This window comes from Hemitrygon akajei, chromosome 19 (assembly GCF_048418815.1).
Source record: "Hemitrygon akajei chromosome 19, sHemAka1.3, whole genome shotgun sequence".
Taxonomy (NCBI): Eukaryota; Metazoa; Chordata; class Chondrichthyes; order Myliobatiformes; family Dasyatidae; genus Hemitrygon; species Hemitrygon akajei.
This window is the reverse complement of record NC_133142.1, coordinates 49,679,487-49,700,549: the sequence shown is the minus strand read 5'-3', so window position 1 is coordinate 49,700,549 and position 21,063 is coordinate 49,679,487. Positions and strand designations below refer to the sequence as shown.

General features: G+C 43.5%; 1 protein-coding gene across 2 annotated transcripts in view; it reads left to right on the top strand.

The window, feature by feature from the left end:
• sema3h (sema domain, immunoglobulin domain (Ig), short basic domain, secreted, (semaphorin) 3H) overlaps positions 1 to 7,218 on the top strand; it is a 209,040-nt gene extending 201,822 nt beyond the window's left edge. For both annotated transcript variants that reach the window (XM_073072477.1, XM_073072476.1), the window contains exon 17: positions 2,267 to 7,218. In XM_073072477.1, the coding sequence (XP_072928578.1) occupies positions 2,267 to 2,728 (462 nt within the window). In that variant the 3' untranslated portion in view covers positions 2,729 to 7,218. The remainder of the gene's footprint in view (positions 1 to 2,266) is intronic.
• Positions 7,219 to 21,063: the final 13,845 nt, after the last annotated feature.

Genomic DNA, 21,063 nt, shown 5'->3' with positions numbered 1-21,063 from the left:
TTCAGCCCACTGTGTGCCAAACTAATTAAGCTAATGACACCTAATCCATATCTTCATTGTCTGCCCATCCATGTGCTCAGATAAAATCCTCTTTCACACTTCCATTGCTTCTGCTTCCACCAACAATGCCACTGTGTAAAAACCTTCTCCACACTTCTTATAGAAAGAACATAGAACAATACAACACAGTACAGGCCCTTCAGATCTTAATTATGTGCCAACCTTTTGACCCACTCAAAGGTCAATCTAACCCTTCCCTTCTACACCCCGCTCCAATTTTCTATTATCCTAATGCCTCTCTAAGACTGTCTTAAGTATCCCTGATGTAGCTGCCTCTACGACCACCCCTGTCAGCATATTTCACGTACCCATCTTTCTCTCTGTAAGAAACTTACTTCTGACATCTCCCCCTGTACTTTCCTCCAATCACCTTCAAAGTAGATCCTCTCATATTAGTCATTGCCACCCCTGGAAAAGGGTTCTGGCTAACCACTTATCTATGCCTCTTATCATCCTGTCATCTCTCATCCTCTTTCACTCCAAAGAGAAAAGCCCCAGCTCACTCAACCTATCCTCATAACATATGCTCTCTCATCCAGGCAGCATCCTGGTAAATGTCCTCTGTATTGTCTCTAAATTCCACTTTCTTCCAATAACGAGATGATCAGAACTGAACAGCATATTCCATTAGTGGTCTAACCAGGCTTTTATAGAGCTGTAACATTACCTCATAGCTCTTGAATCAATCCCCTGACTAATGGAGACCAACACACCATACACCTTCTTAACAGTGCTATCAACTTCTCCCTTGAACAATTCTCTCTTAACTTAAATGCATGACCTCTATATTAAACATTTCAACACTGGTGTAAAGATACCAGCTGTCTATTCTCCATGACACTCCTAACTTTATTAACCTCTGTCACCTAGCTGCCTTCCAAATAATTGCACATGAAGAGGCAGATGGAGTTCACACCAGATACGTGTGAAGGGATTCATTTTGGTAGGTCAAGTATGATGGCAGAATATAGTATTAATGGTAAGACTCTTGGCAGTGTGGAGGATCAGAGGTATCTTGGGGTCTGAGTCCATAGGACGCTCAAAGCAGCTGTGCAGGTTGACTGTTTTTAAGAAGGTGTATGGTGTATTGGCCTTTTCCTGGATAAAAATGGCATTGGGGATACGGTGAGCGAGCAGGTAAGTGGACATGAGGCTAGGTTTAGATCAGCCATGTGATCTCCTGGACCAGTTTTCGATAGCCTGGATGGGTCGGAGAGGAATTTTCCAGATTTTTTCTCCTCAATTGGCAACTCGTTTTTTTTTCCCCGGGTGATCACATGGGTTTGGGCGGGATGAATAATAAAATAAAATGGGCGGCATGGTGCCCTGTTGGTTGGCACTGTTGCCTTGTGGGATTCGGTGAAAACTAGAGTTAAGATTGGATCAGCCATGATCTTGTTGAATGGCGGAGCAGGCTTGAGGGGCCGATTGGCCTACTCCTGCTCCTATCTCTTATGTTCTTATGTTCATCAATCATGGAATTGAATTTAGGAGCTGAGAGGTAATGTTGCAGCTATATAGGACCCTGGTCAGGCCCCACTTGGAGTACTGTACTCAGTTCTGGTCGCCTCACTACAGGAAGGATGTGGAAGCCATAGAAAGGGTGCAGAGAAGATTTACAAGGATGTTACCTGGATTATGAAAATAGGTTGAGTGAACTCGGCCTTTTCTCCTTGGAGCGATGGAGAATGAGCGGTGATCTGATAGAGGTGTATAAGATGATGAGAGGCATTGATCATGTGGATAGTCAGAGGCTTTTTCCCAGGGCTGAAATGGTTGCCACAAGAGGACGCAGGTTTGAGGTGCTGGGAAGTCAGTACAGAGGAGATGTCAGGGGTAAGCCTTTTACTCAGAGAGTGGTGAGTGCGTGGAATGGGCTGCCAGCAATGGTGGTGGAGGCAGATACGATAGGGTCTTTTATGGAGCTTAGTAAAATAGAGGGCTATAGGTAAGCCTAATAATTTCTAAGGTAGGGACATGTTCGGCACGACTTTGTGGGCCGAAGGGCCTGCATTGTGCTGTAGGTTTTCTATGTTTCAATTAACTTGGAAACTAGGTATATAAGTATTTGAAAAATACAAACCCTATCTACTTTCATCTGTTACAGAACTGTCGTATTTGTTCTATCTGTTCAGTGAGTATTGTATGTATATTTAAGAACGAGATATTTAACAATGGAAAGATGTAATGTAATCTTTGTTTATAGGTTACCTTTGGGGACCGGATCATTCCAATTGAGCAAGGTTTGCTGATTCGTCAAATCAATCATCATGATGCTGGTGTCTATCATTGCCAAATTGAGGATCATGGTTTGCGCTGGACACTAACGAAGGTGCGACTCAATGTGGTTACTGCTGACCTGCTGGCAAATCTGTACGAAGGTGATGGACGGTCAGCTGGCCCCATGAAGGACTGGTCTCTTCCAGGCCCCGGTCACGGCATTCAGCCCTGGTACAAGAACATCATGAGCCTCATCAATTACCCATCCAAGATGGACTTTTACTGTGAGCAGGTCTGGCAGAAAGACTTCAAGAAGAAACGGAACAGATTACGTTCAGGCAAAAAGCACCGCAGCGTGGAGCCCATGAGGAAAAGCAAAGCTACAGTGGGAGGCAGACGGAACAGGGACAAACAGCACAAGTTACAGCGATCTCCCCGCAGCACCTAAACGTTGGTTGACAGACATTTCTCCAGAGTAATAGGAGACTCAACAGCCTCATAACCCTTTGGACTCTGATAAGTTCAAAGTCTTTGCTTGCAGCACCACCTTTGACTTGCTTTTGGCCGAGGGCAAATGTTTAATTCTCCATCTGTACTTTTTCATGGAAGTGGGAGAGATTTCCAATCTGTATTTGAAACAGATTGACACAAGATAGTTCCCAGCTGACTGTACTTTCTAAACAGAAATCATTTATGTAAGGCCTTTAAATATCATACAATCTGGTTATCTACTTGTGAGTCTATAGATCAGAAGAGCTTATGGCAGTGAGGAATACCACAAAATATTTCTACTATGTTAAGGGGAACTGATTCCAATAGATTTATACCACAACTCTAAATATTTAGCTGTTGTAAAATCTGTGAAGTTCAAGTTTAAACAGAGAAAATGTCTTGACTATGTCAAAATCCATGCAATGTAGAGGACCTCTACCTTAAGGCTCTTGCAGTGGAAGAACTAAAGAATGAGAAGTTAAATCTGGCATTCCTTTAGCCAGAGGGTGGTGAATCTGTGGAATCCATTGCCATGGATCACTGTGGAGGCCAAGTCATTGGGTATATTTAAAGTGGAGGGTGATAGGTTCTTGATTTGTAAGGGTGTCAAAGGTTACGGGGAGAAAGCAAGGGAATGGGTTGATTGAATAGTGGCACAGACATTGAGCCCAATGGCCTAATTCTGCTCATATGTCTTATCATCTTATTGGGATTTTCTCTGTGACTCACTGGGGTTAGTTAATGGGATGCAGAACCATACTTTCAATTCTTGGTTTGGACTGAGTGAGCAGACCTGAATGCATGGTAATTGCTGGAAGCATTGCAGCTGACCACAAGAATGCAGGGCCAGGACTGGGTGAAACCAACCTGATTTCTAATCACTGTCCAATGATCCCCAGTTAAAAATGGCGTGGAGTGAATGTGAAAGTCAGCATTAGGCTTCATAATACAATGTTAGTCATGAAAGCTCGCAATGAAGACAGCAGCAACAAATGCTGGTGCAAAGATCTATGGGCCTATCTCCAAACAAATAGACTGGGAATATAAAGAAAATTGTTATGAAAAAATCCAAACATTACTCTAAAAATAAACTAGTATAAGCCAGAATTAGTTTGGCTAATTTAGGGACAAAATAAATTTACATTGGTGTACAAGATGCCTACTTGACATTCGTAAAACATTTATGCAAACTTACAAGAACTTCATTTGGATTGTTTTCTTGGAACAGTTCTCTGAATAGTTGCTCATATTGGGGAGTTATGGGGATGCCTTTTCTGACCGAGCCCCAGGCAAGATGTGTGACCTATTGTAAAATCACCAGTAACATATCTAAATGTACTTTCTTGTAGTTTGTGATTTAACTGCACTGGATTCTACCTGATTCAATATTATAAACCCCATACCTTTCCCTGACACCCACCCCTCTCCTAACTGTTAATTCCCATGTTGATTTATTGCAACACAATACAGGATGGTATTGATACAAAAACTATCTGTGGAATTTGTGGCCATGAGTGGCTCATAAGGATATGGGGTGAAAGCAGGGGAGTGGGTATGACTGGAAGAATTGGATGAGCCCATGATTGAATGGTGGAGCAGATTCGATGGGCCAAATGGCCTACTTCTGCTCCTATATCTTATGGTCTTATGGCATGGGTGCTAGTAATATAAAAGAAACCAGAAAATCCTGGAAATACTCAGGCAGTCAGGCTGCATTTGCAGAGAGAAACACTCAGTGAGTCCAGTTTTATTGGAGCAGGTGACCCCCTTTGTTATCCACAGTTATGCATTTAGAATGAAGTTCCTATTGCCAGATTCCAGTGACTGTAACCAGAGATATGATTATAGAGCTGTAGAGCATGCCTTTCAGACCATTTAGTTCATGCTGCCCTGTTACTTTGCCTAGTCCCATTGAATTGCATCCAGTCCATAGCCTTCCATACCTCTCCCTCCCATCTACTCATCCAAATTTCTCTTAAGCATTGAAATTGGACCCACATGCACAACTTCAGCTGGTAGTTTGGTCCACACTTACACCACCCTCTGAGTGAAGGAGATCCCCCCCCCCCTTAAATTCCCCTTAAATATTTCATCTTTCACCCTCAACCTATGACCTCTAATTAGGTATTAGGTGTAAGAAATCAGGATTAGGGGGTGGGGTAGGTGGTCTGAGGCTGTGAGGACTCTGAAAATGTGAAGTAAGGGATGGAACACATTGGAACAAGCTGGCTTTGGGAGCAGCAGCGTCTCCGTGATCTTGCCTTTGGGTGTGATACAGAGGCTAGATACAGTTGAGTTGGAGCTGGGCTCTGCTCCAGGATCACTCAGTATCCTGTCAGTCCGAATCAGAATCAGATTTAATATCACTGGCATATGTCACGAAATTTGTTGCTTTGCAGCTGCAGTACGGGACAATCCATAATAATAGAAAAAGTTACAAATTGCAGTAAGAATATATATATAAAAATAATTTAAATAAGTAGTGCAAACAGAGAGCATAAATTGGAAGTTAAGTAGTGAGGTAGTGTAGATGGATTCATTTTCCATTCAAAAATCTGAGGCAGAGGGGAAGAAATTATTCCTAAAACATTGAGTATGTGTCTTGAGGCTCCTGTACCTCCTCCTTGATGGTAGCAATGAGAAGAGGGCATGTCCTGAGTGATAGGTGTCCTCAGTGAAGGATGTCCCTTTTTGAGGCATCACCTTTTGAAGGTGTCCTCGATGCTGGGAAGGCTGATGCCCATAATGGAACTGGCTGAGTTTACAATTTTCAGCAGATTTTTCTGATCCTGTGCAGTGGCCCCTCCAGACCAGACGATGATACAACCAGTCAGCAACTTCTCCACAGTACATCTGTAGAAATTTACTAGAGTCTTTGGTGATATACCAAGTCTCCTCAAATTCCTAATGAAATATAGCTACTGGCATGCCTTCTTTGTAATTGCATCAATATGTTAGGCCCAGGATAGATCTTCAGAGATGTTGACACGCAGGAACTTGAAAGTGCTCAGGTTCCACAGTCCACTGTCAATTCCTTGGTCTTTCTGATGTTGAGTCCAAGGTTGCTGTTACCACTCAACCAGCTAACCCGCCTCACTCACTCCGTCATCTGAAATTCTGTCGACAATAGTTGTATCATCGGCAAATTTTCAGGTGATGGTTTTTGAGTTGTGCCAGGCCTCACAGTCATGAGTATCGAAAGAGTAGAGCAGTGAGCCAAGTACACATCCTTGAGGTGTTGATTGTCAGTGAGGAGGAGATAGTATTTAGAGTCCACACTGACTGTGGTCTCCCAATGAGAAAGTCAAGGATACAGTTGCAGATGGAGGTACAGAGGCTGTGGTTTCGGAGTTTGTTGTCCAAGTATGAATTTATGGCACTGACAAAAATAAAAAATCAAGCTGGTGGGGGGGGGGGGGTTGTGGGGGTTGTTTTACATTTGGTGAAGTGATCTTATTGTTACTTCATTCTGGTTTCAGAAGATAATCATTATGGTATTTTGAAGAAATGGCAATATTATGCCCAGGTCAGGACAATGTGTCTTGGAGGTAGTGGTGTTTTCCTGATAATTGCTATCTTTTTCTAATACTTGTAAATTCCCATTCCTCTTTCCTTATTTCCCTATACTCCTGAAATGTGTTCTCTATCAGACTAACTCCCTTTGATTATGAAAGGTAACTTACAGTGGCCAATGTGCATGTCAGGATTTGGATGACTTCGACATTCCCAGGGAAAACCCACGCAGTCACAGGGAGAACGTGCAACCTCTGCAAAGACTGTGGAGAGTCAGGATCAAACCAGGTCCCTGGATCTAGAGGCAGCAACACTAACTGTTGCATCATTCTCATCTCTCCAGTGATGCAGGGTTTGGGAGCTGTTTTCATATTCCAATAGTATATATTTCTCAATTAGGTTGCAACAAATTTAGAATATTCAGAGCTACTATCGGGTTATAGACAGTGAGAAATTACAGTTAGTGAGAATTAAACAACTCTATGCAGGTCCAGAGCTTTTTACTTTTTGAATTTATCTGTTAATCCAACTTGATAATGGTAACAAAGGTTACAGAAATATTGTTACAGTCTTCAGATGTTAATAGGCCTTTGGTCAGAAGCTGCTTTAACTTATGTAGTGAAACGCTTCAGCTTACTATATGACCTCATTTACAAAGTGTAAATGTAAAGCTATTTAAATCATTATTATTACCTGGGTGGCAGTTTTTGTGAAAATGGTTAAGGGCGAGGGCTCAAAAGGTGTTGGCTGCCGGGTTCCAAAGGCATTCACTGCTTTTGTTAGTATTATTTAATTTTATTTGTGTTTTTTCTGTACATTTGTTTTTTTTCTCTCCTTGAGATATGTACATATTTAGTTTTTGACTTCTGTTATTAATAATGGCAATGTGTCCTGCATCTCAGCTTTGAAATAAAATTGAATGATATGCTTGCCTTTCTCATGTGTTTCTGCAGTATTTCTGTTCCCTTCCCTGTCTCTACTGCCATACCCATTCGATAGCCACAATTAAAGATGTGGCTGGGAGTGACTGAATTGGAAGTGGGGGAGGTTTCCCACCTCATTCACAATGCCCCTTTTAGTGTTTGGAGCCCATCTGTAGGATAGCTGTCAAAAATAACCCTCACTTCAAATTTTAAAGTAAATTTATTATCAAAGTAAGTATATGTCACCAATACAATAGAATTTATGAAAAGCTCTAAATAATAAAAACGTTGTTACTTGTTGTTGCATAGTAATGTGGATGACATAAGGATGGTTGGAGATTGTGAATGAAGAGGTGGTGTTTGAAGTAGTGAAGATGTTTCTCAAGGAAATAACACAGGACAGTAACTTACTAATTATGTTTCTGAATCAATAATACAAAGAGGTAGACTAATCTACCAGAGGACACAAGTTCAAAGCTCTGTGGTGCATTACACTGACAAAGCTAGAAGAGCGGTTGTCTTGATGTTCAAGCTCAACCTCTGTGTGGAGTTTGTACCTTCTCCTCATGACCGGGTGGCTTTTTACTGAGTGCACTGGTTTCCTCCAACACCTTGGGGGATCCTGGTAGCATAGCAGTTAATGTAATGCTATTCCAGCACCAGAGACACAGGTTCAATCCCCCCGCTGTCTGTAAGGAGTTTGGGCCAGAAAGTTGGGCCAGAAGGGTCTGTTACTGGATCTCAAAATTAATAAATCTCAAAGAGATGCTGGTCAGAAGGTTAAATGTCAGTTATCCCTAGTGTGTAGGAGACTGGTGGAATCTAGGGGAAGATGAGGGAAATGTCGGGAGAATAAAATAAATTGGTGTAAATATGCTTATTGGTTGCCAAAGACTCATTGGACTGAAGGGCCAGTTTCTGAGCTGTGTGACTCTATGACAACAGGAGAATTTATGTTCAATTCTAGCACTGAGAATCCATCACAATTAAAAGTCACCATGAAGAATGCGGATTAGAGTCAGGCAATCATAAAGTTACATAGCAGAGAAACAGAGCCTTTGGCTCAACTCATCCCAGTTGCCCAATTAAGTTGCTCCCATTTGTCTGTATTTGGCCTATATTGTGCCAAAACTTTCCTATCCATGAAGCTATTTAAATATTTTTAAATATTGCAATTGTTTTCACCTCTACCACAAGCAGCAATGTAAGTTTAGGACACCAAAGAAAATGGTGGCCTTGAGTTATGAGAGTCGATATAACCTGTCTACTGTAAAAAAAAAAGAGTGATGGGCCACTCCCTTTAATCTCAACTATCCAATTGATTCCCTCTGAGTATCAATGTTCTGTCAGAAACTTCAAGACTAGCTTGCCATTGGAAAGTGTTCTAGAAAATGTTACTCACATAGTTGGCATGTTAAAACAGTGTTTTGGATAATGCTAGCAGCAAATTAGGCCATGGGAATCAATTACTAAATTGTATAAAAACAAGATCCAACACTGAATGAAAGTCCAAAAAATCCAGACACTGAAAATCTGAAATATAAACAAAGTGCTGGAAAACACTCAGCAGGTCAGGCAGCATCTGTGGAGAGAGGAATTGTTAACATTTAAGGTCTGGGACCTTTACTGGGGGGAGTGGGTGGATACAAAAGATCATGTGAATGGGAAATGTGCCGGAGTCAAAAACACAAACAAAATTCTTCTCAGCACAGTCTCCACACATGACACATTAAACTGTGACCAGCACATATCCTGAAAGGAACATGCCCAATGTTTCTCAAATGCGAAAATCGATGATCAGAGAAGGACATGGTCCTTCAAGACACATTCTCCCTCCCCACTGCCCTCCTCCCGCCCCACAGCCTGACACAACTACACGTTATGATTGCTACAGAGAGAGAGAAGATAGAGATGCCACCAGGAAGAACATTAAAGTGCTGGTGAGTAAGGAACATCTCAGGGTAGAAAATTCATGTACAATGGTATGTAGGGCTCTCAGAACCAGTAACTGTGGTGTTAACTATTCAGGCATACAAGATAGCATAACAATTCTCCATCGGTTAGTCACCCCCTCCACCTCATCTACAGTCATAACTTAAACATTCCAGACACAGAAACCCATTACAGCATTAAATAACGTTACAGAGAAGCCATTTCATTATAACAATACAGAGAAGCCATTTTGTTAGCCTGAACAGTTAGCACCACAGTTACTGGTACTGAGAGCCCTACAGGTACTATACCAAGAAAATACGATGGCATTGCTAGCTAATTCAAGGTAAGCTCTATAGATCTATAGTGCTGTTAAGTACTGTCCTTTAAACTGCAAAAATATCACCCTACACACACACACACACACACACACACACACACACACACACACACACACACACACACACACACACACACACACACACACACACACACACACACACACACACACACACACACACACACACACACACACACACACACACACACACACTTCCTAAATATAATTTTCACCAGTTCACATTGCTTGCTCCATACCCTTCACTGAGGCAGAAACACTAGAAAATAAGAGGGCGATCCCTCATAGAGGAAACGGTCCTCTTAGACACATTTCCTCATCAGGGTGGAGGGGTAGTTCCTCCTGCCATAGGTACCCACTGAGGCTCAAGGTTTATAAGTTAAGTGAGTGACTCAGTGTTTATGATCTCCAAAGACACTGGTTTGAAGATGGTCAGAGTATGGTGGGCATTAGAGTGTAAACTGGGGGCAATGGCACCTTAAAGCAAAGCTCAATGAGTCACGTTCCTTATTTATTGAGCATGTCGAACTGCCATCATTTTCTGAGCTCCATATGATATATGACACAAGAACTGAAGAAAATAGAAGCAAGAGTAGGCCACTCAGCCCCCCCAAGCATGCCTCACCATCCACCATGTTCGTGGTTGGCCTGCACTAGGTCTTATCTTCTTTCTGTGCCAGTTGCTACAGCTTTATTTAACAATGAGGTTAAATTTCCCTTTTCTATGGAGGGATTCAAATTCATACCCCAGCTTCTGGACACAAGCAGTTTAACACCGTGCTGCCAAAATTGCTGTGGTACTAGGGAAAAGATGATGTCCCATATTCTGATTCACTTTGATGTTAAAATATGAGACTGGAAATGATATAACAATTAGCTTGAAGTTAAACCTCATGAATTGCAAAAGACACAGAGGTACCTTACATACAGTATATTTACTGATTGATTAGCGAAAGCTGTAGTGTCAGAAGATTGCTGTACAGTTAATATAGTGTAGCTTCAATAATAATTTCCAGGGTCGATTGGAAGCTGAGGCCCAATGAGCGGAGCCTGAATCTGCGAATCTCAGTGAGTCCGCTGGGGAAGTCAAAGACCCAACGTCTGCGAGCTCAAATCCAAGTCCGCGAGAGATTGGACACAGAAGACCAAAGTCCTGTTGGGAAACGGCCTGGTCGAGGGAAGTGCCTGGTGTGAAAAGTGCTAGTCTTTGGCTCGAGAGTCTTCGACGAGGAGACTACGCCAGGCACAATTGCAGAGGGTGAAGACATGACCGCTAAGCTGATTCAGTGTGCTACGTGCATGATGTGGGAGGTCAGGGACACTGATGGTGCCCCCGGCTGCTACAGCTGTGGAAAGTGTGTCCAGATTCAGCTTCAGAAGGAGCATGTTGCAGCACTGAAGAAAGAACTGGATGACCTCAGGTTTATCTGTGAAAATGAGAGTTTTCTGGACAGGACCTACAGTGAGGTCATTACACCGAGGATACCGGAAGAGAGAAAGGGGGCGACGATGAGGAAGGAAAGGATCCTTGAAGTACAGGAGACCCCAGGGGATGTACCTCTCGTAAACAGGTTCACCTTCTTGGAAGCTGTCAGGACAGAAGATACTGCCAGTCTGAGAGGCGGACAGGTCTGCGAGCCGAAAATTGGTGCAGAAGCAGAGCCGAGGAGTCAGACATCAGGAAAAGCCGTGGTAGTAGGGGACTCCATAGTAAGAGGTACGGAAAGGGGTTTCTGCGGCAACAGGTGAGATTTAAGGATGGTGTTTTGCCTCCCTGGTGCTAGGATCCAGGAGATCACAGACCGATTGTAGGGAATCCTCAAGGGTGAAGTTGAACAGCTGGAAGTGGTAGTGCATGTCGGCACAAATGACATCGGGAAGAAGAGGAAGGACATTCTGCAGCAGGACTTCAGAGAACTCGGAAGAAGGCTGAAAAGCAGGACTTCCAGGGTGGTTATCTCTGGTTTGCTTCCAGTTCCTCATGCTGGAGAGGGCAGGAACAGGGAGATAATGGATCTGTATGTGTGGCTGAGGAACTGGTGCAGGAAGCAAGGATTTACATTCTTGGACCACTGGGATCTGTTTTGGGGTAGGGATGAATTGTACAAAAGGGACGGGTTGCACCTTAATAGGCGGGGGACCAGCATTCTGGCAGACAGGTTTGCCACTGCAACATGGATGTGTTTAAACTAAGTAGTGGGGGGGGGGGGGGGGGAGGGGATGAACTGGAAATATAAGGATGGAGTGAAAGGGAAAGTGAAAATAAGAAAAGTTAAAAAGGACAACAGAATCAATGGAGTAGAAAGCTCAAGAAGAGATCATACAGTATGGCCAAGTGAAATAGGAATTGATATGAAAGGAGAGGGGAGTAACAAATTAAAAGTATTATATATGAATGCACGAAGTATAAGGAATAAAGTAGATGAGCTTGAGGCTCAGTCGGAAATTGGCAAGTACGATGTTGTGGGAATAACAGAGACATGGCTTCAGGCGGACAGGGCCTGGGAAATGAATATTCAAGGCTATACATCTTATCGAAAGGACAGACTGACTGGCAGAGGGGGTGGGGTGGCTCTGTTGGTGAGGAATGATATTCAGTCCCTTGCGAGGGGGGACATAGAATCAGGGGATGTAGAGTCAGTATGGATAGAACTGAGAAATTCTAAGGGTAGAAAGACCCTAATGGGAGTTATCTACAGGCCCCCAAACTGCAGTCTGGATGTAGGGTGAAAGTTGAATGAAGAGTTAAAATTGGCATGTCGCAAAGGTAATGATACAGTTGTCATGGGGGATTTCAACATGCAGGTAGACTGGGAGAATCAGAATGGTACTGGACCCCAAGAAAGGGAGTTTGTGGAGTGCCTCCGAGGTGGATTCTTAGAACAGCTTGTACTGGAGCCTACCAGGGAGAAGGCAATTCTAGATTTAGTGTTGTGCAATGAACCGGATTTGATCAGGGACCTCGAGGTAAAGGAACCATTAGGAGGTAGTGACTATAATATGATATGTTTTAACCTACAATTTGAGAAGGAGAAGGGAAAATCGGATGTGTCAGTATTACAGTTGAACAAAGGGAACTATGGAGCTATGAGGGAGGAGCTGGCCAAAGTTCAATGGAACAATACCCTAGCAGGGAAGACAGTGGAACAAAAATGGCAGGTATTTCTGGGAATAATGCAGAAGGTGCAGGATCGGTTCATTCCAAAGAGGAAGAAAGATCCTAAGGGGAGTAAGGGCGGCTGTGGCTGACGAGGGAAGTAAAGGGCAGTATAAAAATAAAAGAGAAGAAGTATAACATAGCAAAGATGAGCGGGAAACCGGAGAACTGGGAAGCTTTTAAAGAGCAACAGAAGATAACAAAAAAGGCAATATGCCAAGAAAAAATGAGGTACGAAGGTAAACTAGCCAAGAATATAAAGGAGGATAGTAAAAGCTTCTTTAGGTATGTGAATAGCAAAAAAATAGTTAAGACCAAAATTGGGCCATTGAAGACAGAAACGGGTGAATTTATTATGGGGAACAAGGAAATGGCAGATGAGTTGAACAGGTACTTTGGATCTGTCTTCACTAGGGAAGACACAAACAATCTCCCAGATGTAATAGTGGCCAAAGGAACTAGGGTAAAGGATGAATTGAAAGAAATTTATATTAGGCAAGAAACAGTGTTGGATAGACAGTTGAGTCTGAAGGCTGATAAGTCCCTGGGACCTGATGGTCTGCATCCCAGGGTACTTAAAGAGGTGGCTCTAGAAATCGTGGACACATTGGTAATTATTTTCCAATGTTCTATAGATTCAGGAACAGTTCCTGCTGATTGGAGGGTGGCTACTGTTGTCCCACTTTTCAAGAAAGGAGGGAGAGAGAAAACAGGGAATTATAGACCAGTCAGCCTGACGTCAGTGGTGGGAAAGATGCTGGAGTCAATTATAAAAGAGGAAATTACAACACATTTGGATAGCAGTAGAAGGATCAGTCTGAGTCAGCATGGATTTATGAAGGGAAAATCATGCTTGACTAATCTTCTGGAGTTTTTTGAGGATGTAACTATGAAAATGGACAAGGGAGAGACAGTGGATGTAGTGTACCTGGACTTCCAGAAAGCTTTTGATAAAGTCCCACATAGGAGATTAGTGGGCAAAATTAGGGCACATGGTATTGGGGGCAGAGTACTGACATGGATTGAAAATTATCTGGCTGACAGGAAACAAAGAGTAGCGATTAACGGGTCCCTTTCGGAATGGCAGGCTGTGACCAGTGGGGTACCGCAAAGTTCGGTGCAGGGACCGCAGCTGTTTACAATATACATTAATGATTTAGATGAAGGGATTAAAAGTAACATTAGCAAATTTGCTGATGACACAAAGCTGGGTGGCAGTGTGAAATGTCAGGAGGATGTTATGAGAATGCAGGATGACTTGGACAGGTTGGGTGAGTGGGCAAATGTATGGCAGATGCAGTTTAATGTGGATAAATGTGAGGTTATCCAGTTTGGTGGCAAGAACAGGAAGGCAGATTACTATCTAAATGGAGTCAAGTTAGGAAAAGGGGAAGTACAATGAGATCTAGATGTTCTTGTACATCAGTCAATGAAAGCAAGCATGCAGGTACAGCAGGCAGTGAAGAAAGCTAATAGCATGCTGGCCTTTATAACAAGAGGAATTGAGTACAGGAGTAAAGAGGTCCAAGGCAGCTGTACAGGGCCCTGGTGAGACCCCACCTGGAGTATTGTGTGCAGTTTTGGTCTCCAAATTTGAGGAAGGACATTCTTGCTATTGAGGGAGTGCAGCGTAGGTTCACAAGGTTAATTCCCGGAATGGCGTGACTGTCATATGTTGAAAGATTGGAGCGACTGGGCTTGTATACACTGGAATTTAGAAGGATGAGAGGGGATCTGATTGAAACATATAAGATTATTAAGGGATTGGACACACTGGAGGCAGGAAGCATGTTCCCACTGATGGGTGAGTCCAGAACTAGAGGCCACAGTTTAAGAATAAGGGGTAGGCCATTTAGAACAGAGATGCGGAAAAACTTTTTCACCCAGAGAGTGGTGGATGTGTGGAATGCTCTGCCCCAGAAGGCAGTGGAGGCCAAGTCTCTGGATGCATTCAAGAGAGAGTTAGATAGAGCTCTTATAGATAGCGGGGTCAAGGGATATGGGGAGAGGGCAGGAACGGGGTACTGATTGTGCATGATCAGCCATGATCACAGTGAATGATGGTGCTGGCTAGAAGGGCCGAAAGGCCTACTCCTGCACCTACTGTCTATTGTCTATCGCCTATTGAAGGACTGCATGTGTGCGTGGGTGGGTGGGAGGGAGGAAAGGGGCTTATTTTTGCTGCTGCTGGTTTGTCTTTTGTTGTGCTTAGTGTTGTTCTGTCGAGCTTCATGGGCGTGCTATGTAGACGCCAAATGTATGGTGACACTTGCCCGCAGCACCCCTTCGGGTGTGTTGGCTATTAATGCAAACAGGAGAACTGACTCCTTACACCCTTCCTCGATGAATGATGGCCCATAATGGGATAGAACCACACTGATAAAAGGGGAGATCTTTGAAATATGAATAAAACTGTATGGCAGAAAGGTTCAGTCTAGAACATGAGGTGATTGAGGTAATATGGGTGGATCTGTCCAAACACATGTGGAAATATGGAAAGAGGAGGGTGCAGAAGTTGCAACTATACTTCAATATGTGGTAAAACTGGCGATTATAGTCTAGTCAGTCTAATGTCAGTGTTGGGGAAACTTTTAGAAACAATAATTTGGGTCAAAATTGATTCCATTGGGTTAAGTACAACTTAGTAACTAAATGCAGCATGGAGTTGTTAAAGACCAATTTCTTTGGCATCAATACTTTTCTCAAGTGCCACATTTGATGTGCATATGAATATTATTAAGCTGTTTGATACAGTACAGTGAAACAGATTACTATGCACCAGCAGAATCAGCGGGATTATAGAGTGATACAAAATTAGCACAGGGAGAGTGATGGTAAACAGATGCTTTGTAGATGAATTGAAGACCTGGAGTTCATTTTCCTCAATGGTCTCTGTCAGAACCATTGCTCTTCTTTATGCCTAATTTGGAGGTGTGTAAATGGAATTTCATTTCAAAGTCTGCAGAATACTCAAAAATTGGGAATATTGCAAAAAAATGGATGATAGTGACAATAATCAGGATGTAGACTGACTGGTGAAATGGGAGAACTCGGGAGATAAATTTCAAAGTTCGAAGTAAATTTATTATCAATGTACATATATGTATATGTCACTACCCCGGAATTCATTTTTGCAGGCACTCACAGTATATACAAAAACACAACAGCATCAATAAAAACTACGTACAAAGATGGACGAACAAACAATGTGCGTAGAAGACGAACTATACAATTACAAAAATAAGCAAATAATAATAAATGAATAAGTAATAACTAAAATTGAGAACGTGAGTTGAGGAGTCCTGTATGTAGGCTGTGGAACAGTTCATTGCTGAGGTGAGTTATCCAAGCCCAATGGCTGAAGGATAATAACTATCCTGATCCTCATGGTGTGGGGCCTAAGATTCCTGTACCTTCTTCCCAATGCCAGTAGTGAGAATAGAGCAGAGACTGAATGACGGGGGTCCTTGATGATGGAATTTTAATGAACAGGAAACATTATAGTATGTTTTGATAAGAAGAATGAGAAAAGATAATATACTGTAAACTAGGGTGTAATTTTAAGGAGAGTGCAGGATCAGGAAGTTTCAGTGTGTAGTTACATTTTTAACATAACAAGGTGAGTGAAGGATGCAATATAAATGTGGCTTCATTAACAGAAAACAAAAACCAAGGACACTTGGTTAAACCATTTTTAAAAATTGGTTCGGCCTCAGTGCCACCTCATTTTTGAAAGCAGTCTCATTTTATCTGCCCCATCGCACACAACACTTGAATTAAAAGCTCCTGCATTCCACTTTTGTAGTGCCTAAACCCTGACAACAGCAGATATGCGGTGTGGGCTTGAATCCTAGTTGAAAACAATTAGCAGATGTCTCGGGCAAGCTGCAGGAAAACAGGAAGGAATAACAGAATCCTATGGTTGCTCTGATGGGTAATAGATTCAAGAACCTAACCCAAAATCACAGGGAAGAGGTTTTGGGGGAGATAGTCAGGCTGGTTTGATTAATGTGGCACAAGGCATTGTGGAGCCCCACTGGGTGTGCAATAAAGTAATTTATGTTTTTAGTCTCTAGAAAGAATCCTACAGCTGGCACTCAAGGGTTCACAGAATTCTACTGCACAGAAATTGGGCCCTTTTTGCTCACTTTTCCCCTTCCAACCCTGATGCCCATCTTCACTAATCCCAATTGCCTATATTGGACCCATATACCTCTACTCCTTTTCAACACAAGTACCTATCCAAATGTCTCTTAAACGTTGTAATGGCTTCCACCCCTACCTCCTCCTCTGGCAGCTCCAAATAGTCACTAACATCTCTGTGAAAATCTTGCCCCTCATAACTCCCTTAAATTTCTTTCCTCTCACTAGAAACCTGTACCTCCTGTTCTAGATTCTTCTGACCTGAGAAACAAAAGCTCTTTCTGTGATCTTCATGATTAGAGCTTCACGATAGAGTAGCATTTAGTGTATTGCTTTACAGCGTCATCTGTAAGATTAGCTTCAATTCCTGCCACTGTTTGTAAGGAGTTGTCTTTTCTCTTCATGACCATATGGGTTTCCTCCAGTTGCTCCAGTTTTCTTCCACATTTCAAGGCCTTAGGGTTAGGGTTAGTAAGTTGTGGGCATGTTGTGTTGGACCCAGAAATGTAGTGACATTTGCGGGCAGCCCAGCACACTCATTGCTGATTTGATTGATGCAAATTACATATTTCACTGTATATTTTGACAAATAAAGCCAGCCTTCCTTCTTTCTTGGAAACAAACAGTCAACATTTCGGGCAGAGACCCTTCGTCAGGACTGAAGAGGGAGGGGGCAGGGGCACTATAAAGAAGGTGGGGGGAGAGTGGGAAGGAAAAGGCTTTTGGGTGTCAGGTTAAAAACCAATCAGAGGAAAGATCAATGGGTGGGGGAGGGGAAGCAGGGAGGGGATAGGCAGGAAATGTGAAGAAGGAATGTAAGGTAAAAGCACTATGGGTAGTAGAAGGAGGCAGAACCATGAGGGAGGTGATAGGCAGCTGGAGGAGGAGGCAGAGTGAATCTGCGATGGGGGAAGGGAGGAGGAGGGAATTACCAGAAGTTGGAGAATTCAATGTTCAGGCCAAGGGGCTGGAGACTACCCAGACGGTATATGAGGTGTTGCTTCTCCAACCGAAGTTTGGCCTCATCATGGCAGTAAAGGAGGCCATGTATGGACATATCCGAATGGGAATGTGAAGCAGAGTTGAAGTGGGTGGCAACCGGGAGATCCTGTCTGTTGTGGCGGATGGAGCAGAGGTGCTCAACGAAGCAGTCCCCCAATCTGCATCGGGTCTCGCCGATGTAAAGGAGGCCGCACTGGGAGCACCAGATACAATAGATGACCCCAACAGACTCACAAGTTAAGTGTTGCCTCACCCGGAAGGAATGTTTGGGGCCCTGAATGGTGGTAAGAGAGGAGGTGTAGGGTCAGGTATAGCATTTATGCTTGCAGGGATAAGTGCCAGGTGGGAGACCTATGGGGAGGGATATGCAGTCCAGGCAGTCGTGGAGGGAACAATCCCTGCAAAAAATGAAGAGGGTTAGAGAGGGAAAGATGTCCTTAGTGGTGGGGTCCTGTTGAAGGTGGCGGAAGTTGCGGAGGATAATATGCTGGATCCGGAGGCTGGTGGGGTGATAGGTGAGGACAAGGGGAACACGGTCCCTGTTGTGGTGACGGGAGGATGGGGTGAGGGCCGAAATGCGGGAAATGGAGGAGATGTGGGTGAGGGTATCATTGATGACGGCAGAAGGGAAACCACGATCCTTAAGAAAGAGGACATTTGAGATGTCCTGAAATGGAAAGCCTCAGCCTAGGAGCAGAAGCAGTGGAGATGGAGGAACTGGGAATAGGGAATAGCATTTTTGCATGTGGCAGGGTGGGAAGAGGTATAGTCGAGGTAGTTGTGAGAGTCAGTGGGTTTATTGAAGATGTCAGTGGACAGTCTGTCTCCAGAGATGGAGACCGAGGATCGAGAAAGGGGAGAGAAGTGTCCGAGATGGACCAAGTGAATTTGAGGGCTGGGTGGAGGTTAGCGGCAAAGTCAATGAAATTGATGTGCTCAGCATGGGTGCAGGAAGCAGCACCAAAGCAGTCATCAATGTAGCGAAGGAAAAGTTGGGGAGCAGTACCAGTATAGATTTGGAGCATAGACTGTTCCACATAACCAACGAAGAGGCAGGCATAGCTGGTGCCCATGCGAGTACCCATAGCTACACCCTTGGTCTGAAGAAAGTGGGAAGAGTGAAAAGAGAAGTTATTAAGTGTGAATACCAGTGTTACCAACTGGAGGAGGGTGTGGTGGTAGGGAACTGGTGAGGTCTAATGTCCAGAAAGTAGTGGAGGGCTTTGAGGCCTTCCCCAAGATCCACAAGCCTGACTGTCCCAGTAGACCCATAGTTTCGGCCTGCTCTACCCCACTGAACTTGTATCTGCCTACCTGGACTCCATTTTGTCACCCATAGTTCAGTCCCTCCCCACCTACATCCGGGATACATCCCACACCCTCCACCTCTTCAATAACTTCCAGTTCCCCAGTCCTGACCGCTTCATTTTCACTATGGATGTCCAATCCTTATACACTTCCATTCCCCATCAAGAAGGCCTCAAAGCCCTCCGCTACTTTCTGGACAATAGACCTCACCAGTTCCCCACCACTACCACCCTCCTCCGGTTGGTTGAACTGGTACTCACACTTAATAACTTCTCTACCCCTCTCCGCTTTCCGCAGGGATCATTCCCTCCACGACTCCCTGGTCCACACGTCCCTCCCCACAGATCTCCCACCTGGCACTTATCCCTGCAAGCGTAAGTGCTACACCTGTCCCTACACCTCCTCTCTTACCACCATTCAGGGCCCCAAGGGGTCTTTCCTCTTACTGGTTTTTCACCTGGCACCTACCAGCCTTCTCCTTCCCACCCTCCCCCCCCCCCCACCTTCTTTATAGGGCCCCTGCCCCCTCCCTCTTCAGTCCTGACAAAGGGTCTTGGCCTGAAACGTTGACTATTCATTTCCACAGATGCTGCCCAACCTGCTGAGTTCCTCCAGCGTGTTGCTTTCACCCCAGCATCTGCAATGTACTTCGTGTTTCCTTCTTTCTTTTCTTCCTTCCCTCCTGTTATTGGAAAAGATGACTTGTTCATTATTTATCGTATTTATTTATTTATTTATTTATTTGTTGTAATGCCTGCACTGTTTTGTGCACTTTATGCAGTCCTGGGTAGGTCTGTAGTCTAGTGTAGTTTTTTTCTGTGTTGTTTTTTACGTAGTTCAGTCTATTTTTTGTACTGTGTCACGTAACACCATGGTCCTGAAAAACATTGTCTCATTTTTACTGTGTACTGTACCAGCAGTTATGGTCGAAATGACAATAAAAAGTGATTTGACTTGACTTGACTAAGTTCCAGGGTGTCAACATCTCTGAAGATCTATCCTGGACCCTATATATTGATGTAATTAAAAGAAGGCATCCAGTAGCCATATTTCATTAGGAGATTGAAGAAATTTTGTATGTCTCCAAATACTCTAGCGAATTTCTAAGATGTACCGTGGAGAGTATTCTAACTGGTTGCATCACCATCTGGGATGGAGAGGCCGCTGCACAGGATCAGAAAAGTCTGGAGAGGGTTGTAAATTCACCCAGCTCCATCATGGGAACTAGCCTCCCCAGCATCGAGGAGACCTTTGAAAGGTGATGTTTCAAAAGGGCAGTGTCCATCATTAAGAACCCACACAACTCAAGACATGCCTTCTTCTCATTGCTGCCATCAAGGAAGAGGTACAGGAGCCTGAAGAGACACACTCACCATTTTAGGAACAGCTCCTTCCCCTCTGCCATCAGATTTCTGAATGGTCCATGAATCCATGAGCACTACCTCACCATTTTGCTCTTTTTTTTGCACCGCTTATTTATTTTTATACATTTCTTATTGAAACTGATAGTTTATTCATATATTGAACCGCGCTGTTGATGCAAAGCAACATATTTCATGCGAAATGTCAAAGACAATAAACCTGATTCTGATTCTCCTCACAGTTTACAATGATTTTACTGAGAAGAAGCGTACCACCAGACTCAAGGACAGCTTCTACCCTACCGTTACCAACCTCTTGAATGGATCTCTCCCACGCTAAAGATGAATTCTTGATTTTCAAATCGACTTCACCATGACCCTTGCTCTTTACAGGTTTACCTGATCTGCACTTTCTGCGTAGCTGCAACACTATATTCTGCATTCTGTTTTTTAGTATTTGGATGTAATTATACAGTATTTGCCTTGATCTGCTGGATGGCACGCAAACTAAAAGCTTTTCACTGTATCACAGTACATGTGACAAAACTACATCAATAAACCATACAGGCATGAAACTTTGACACACCACAAAAA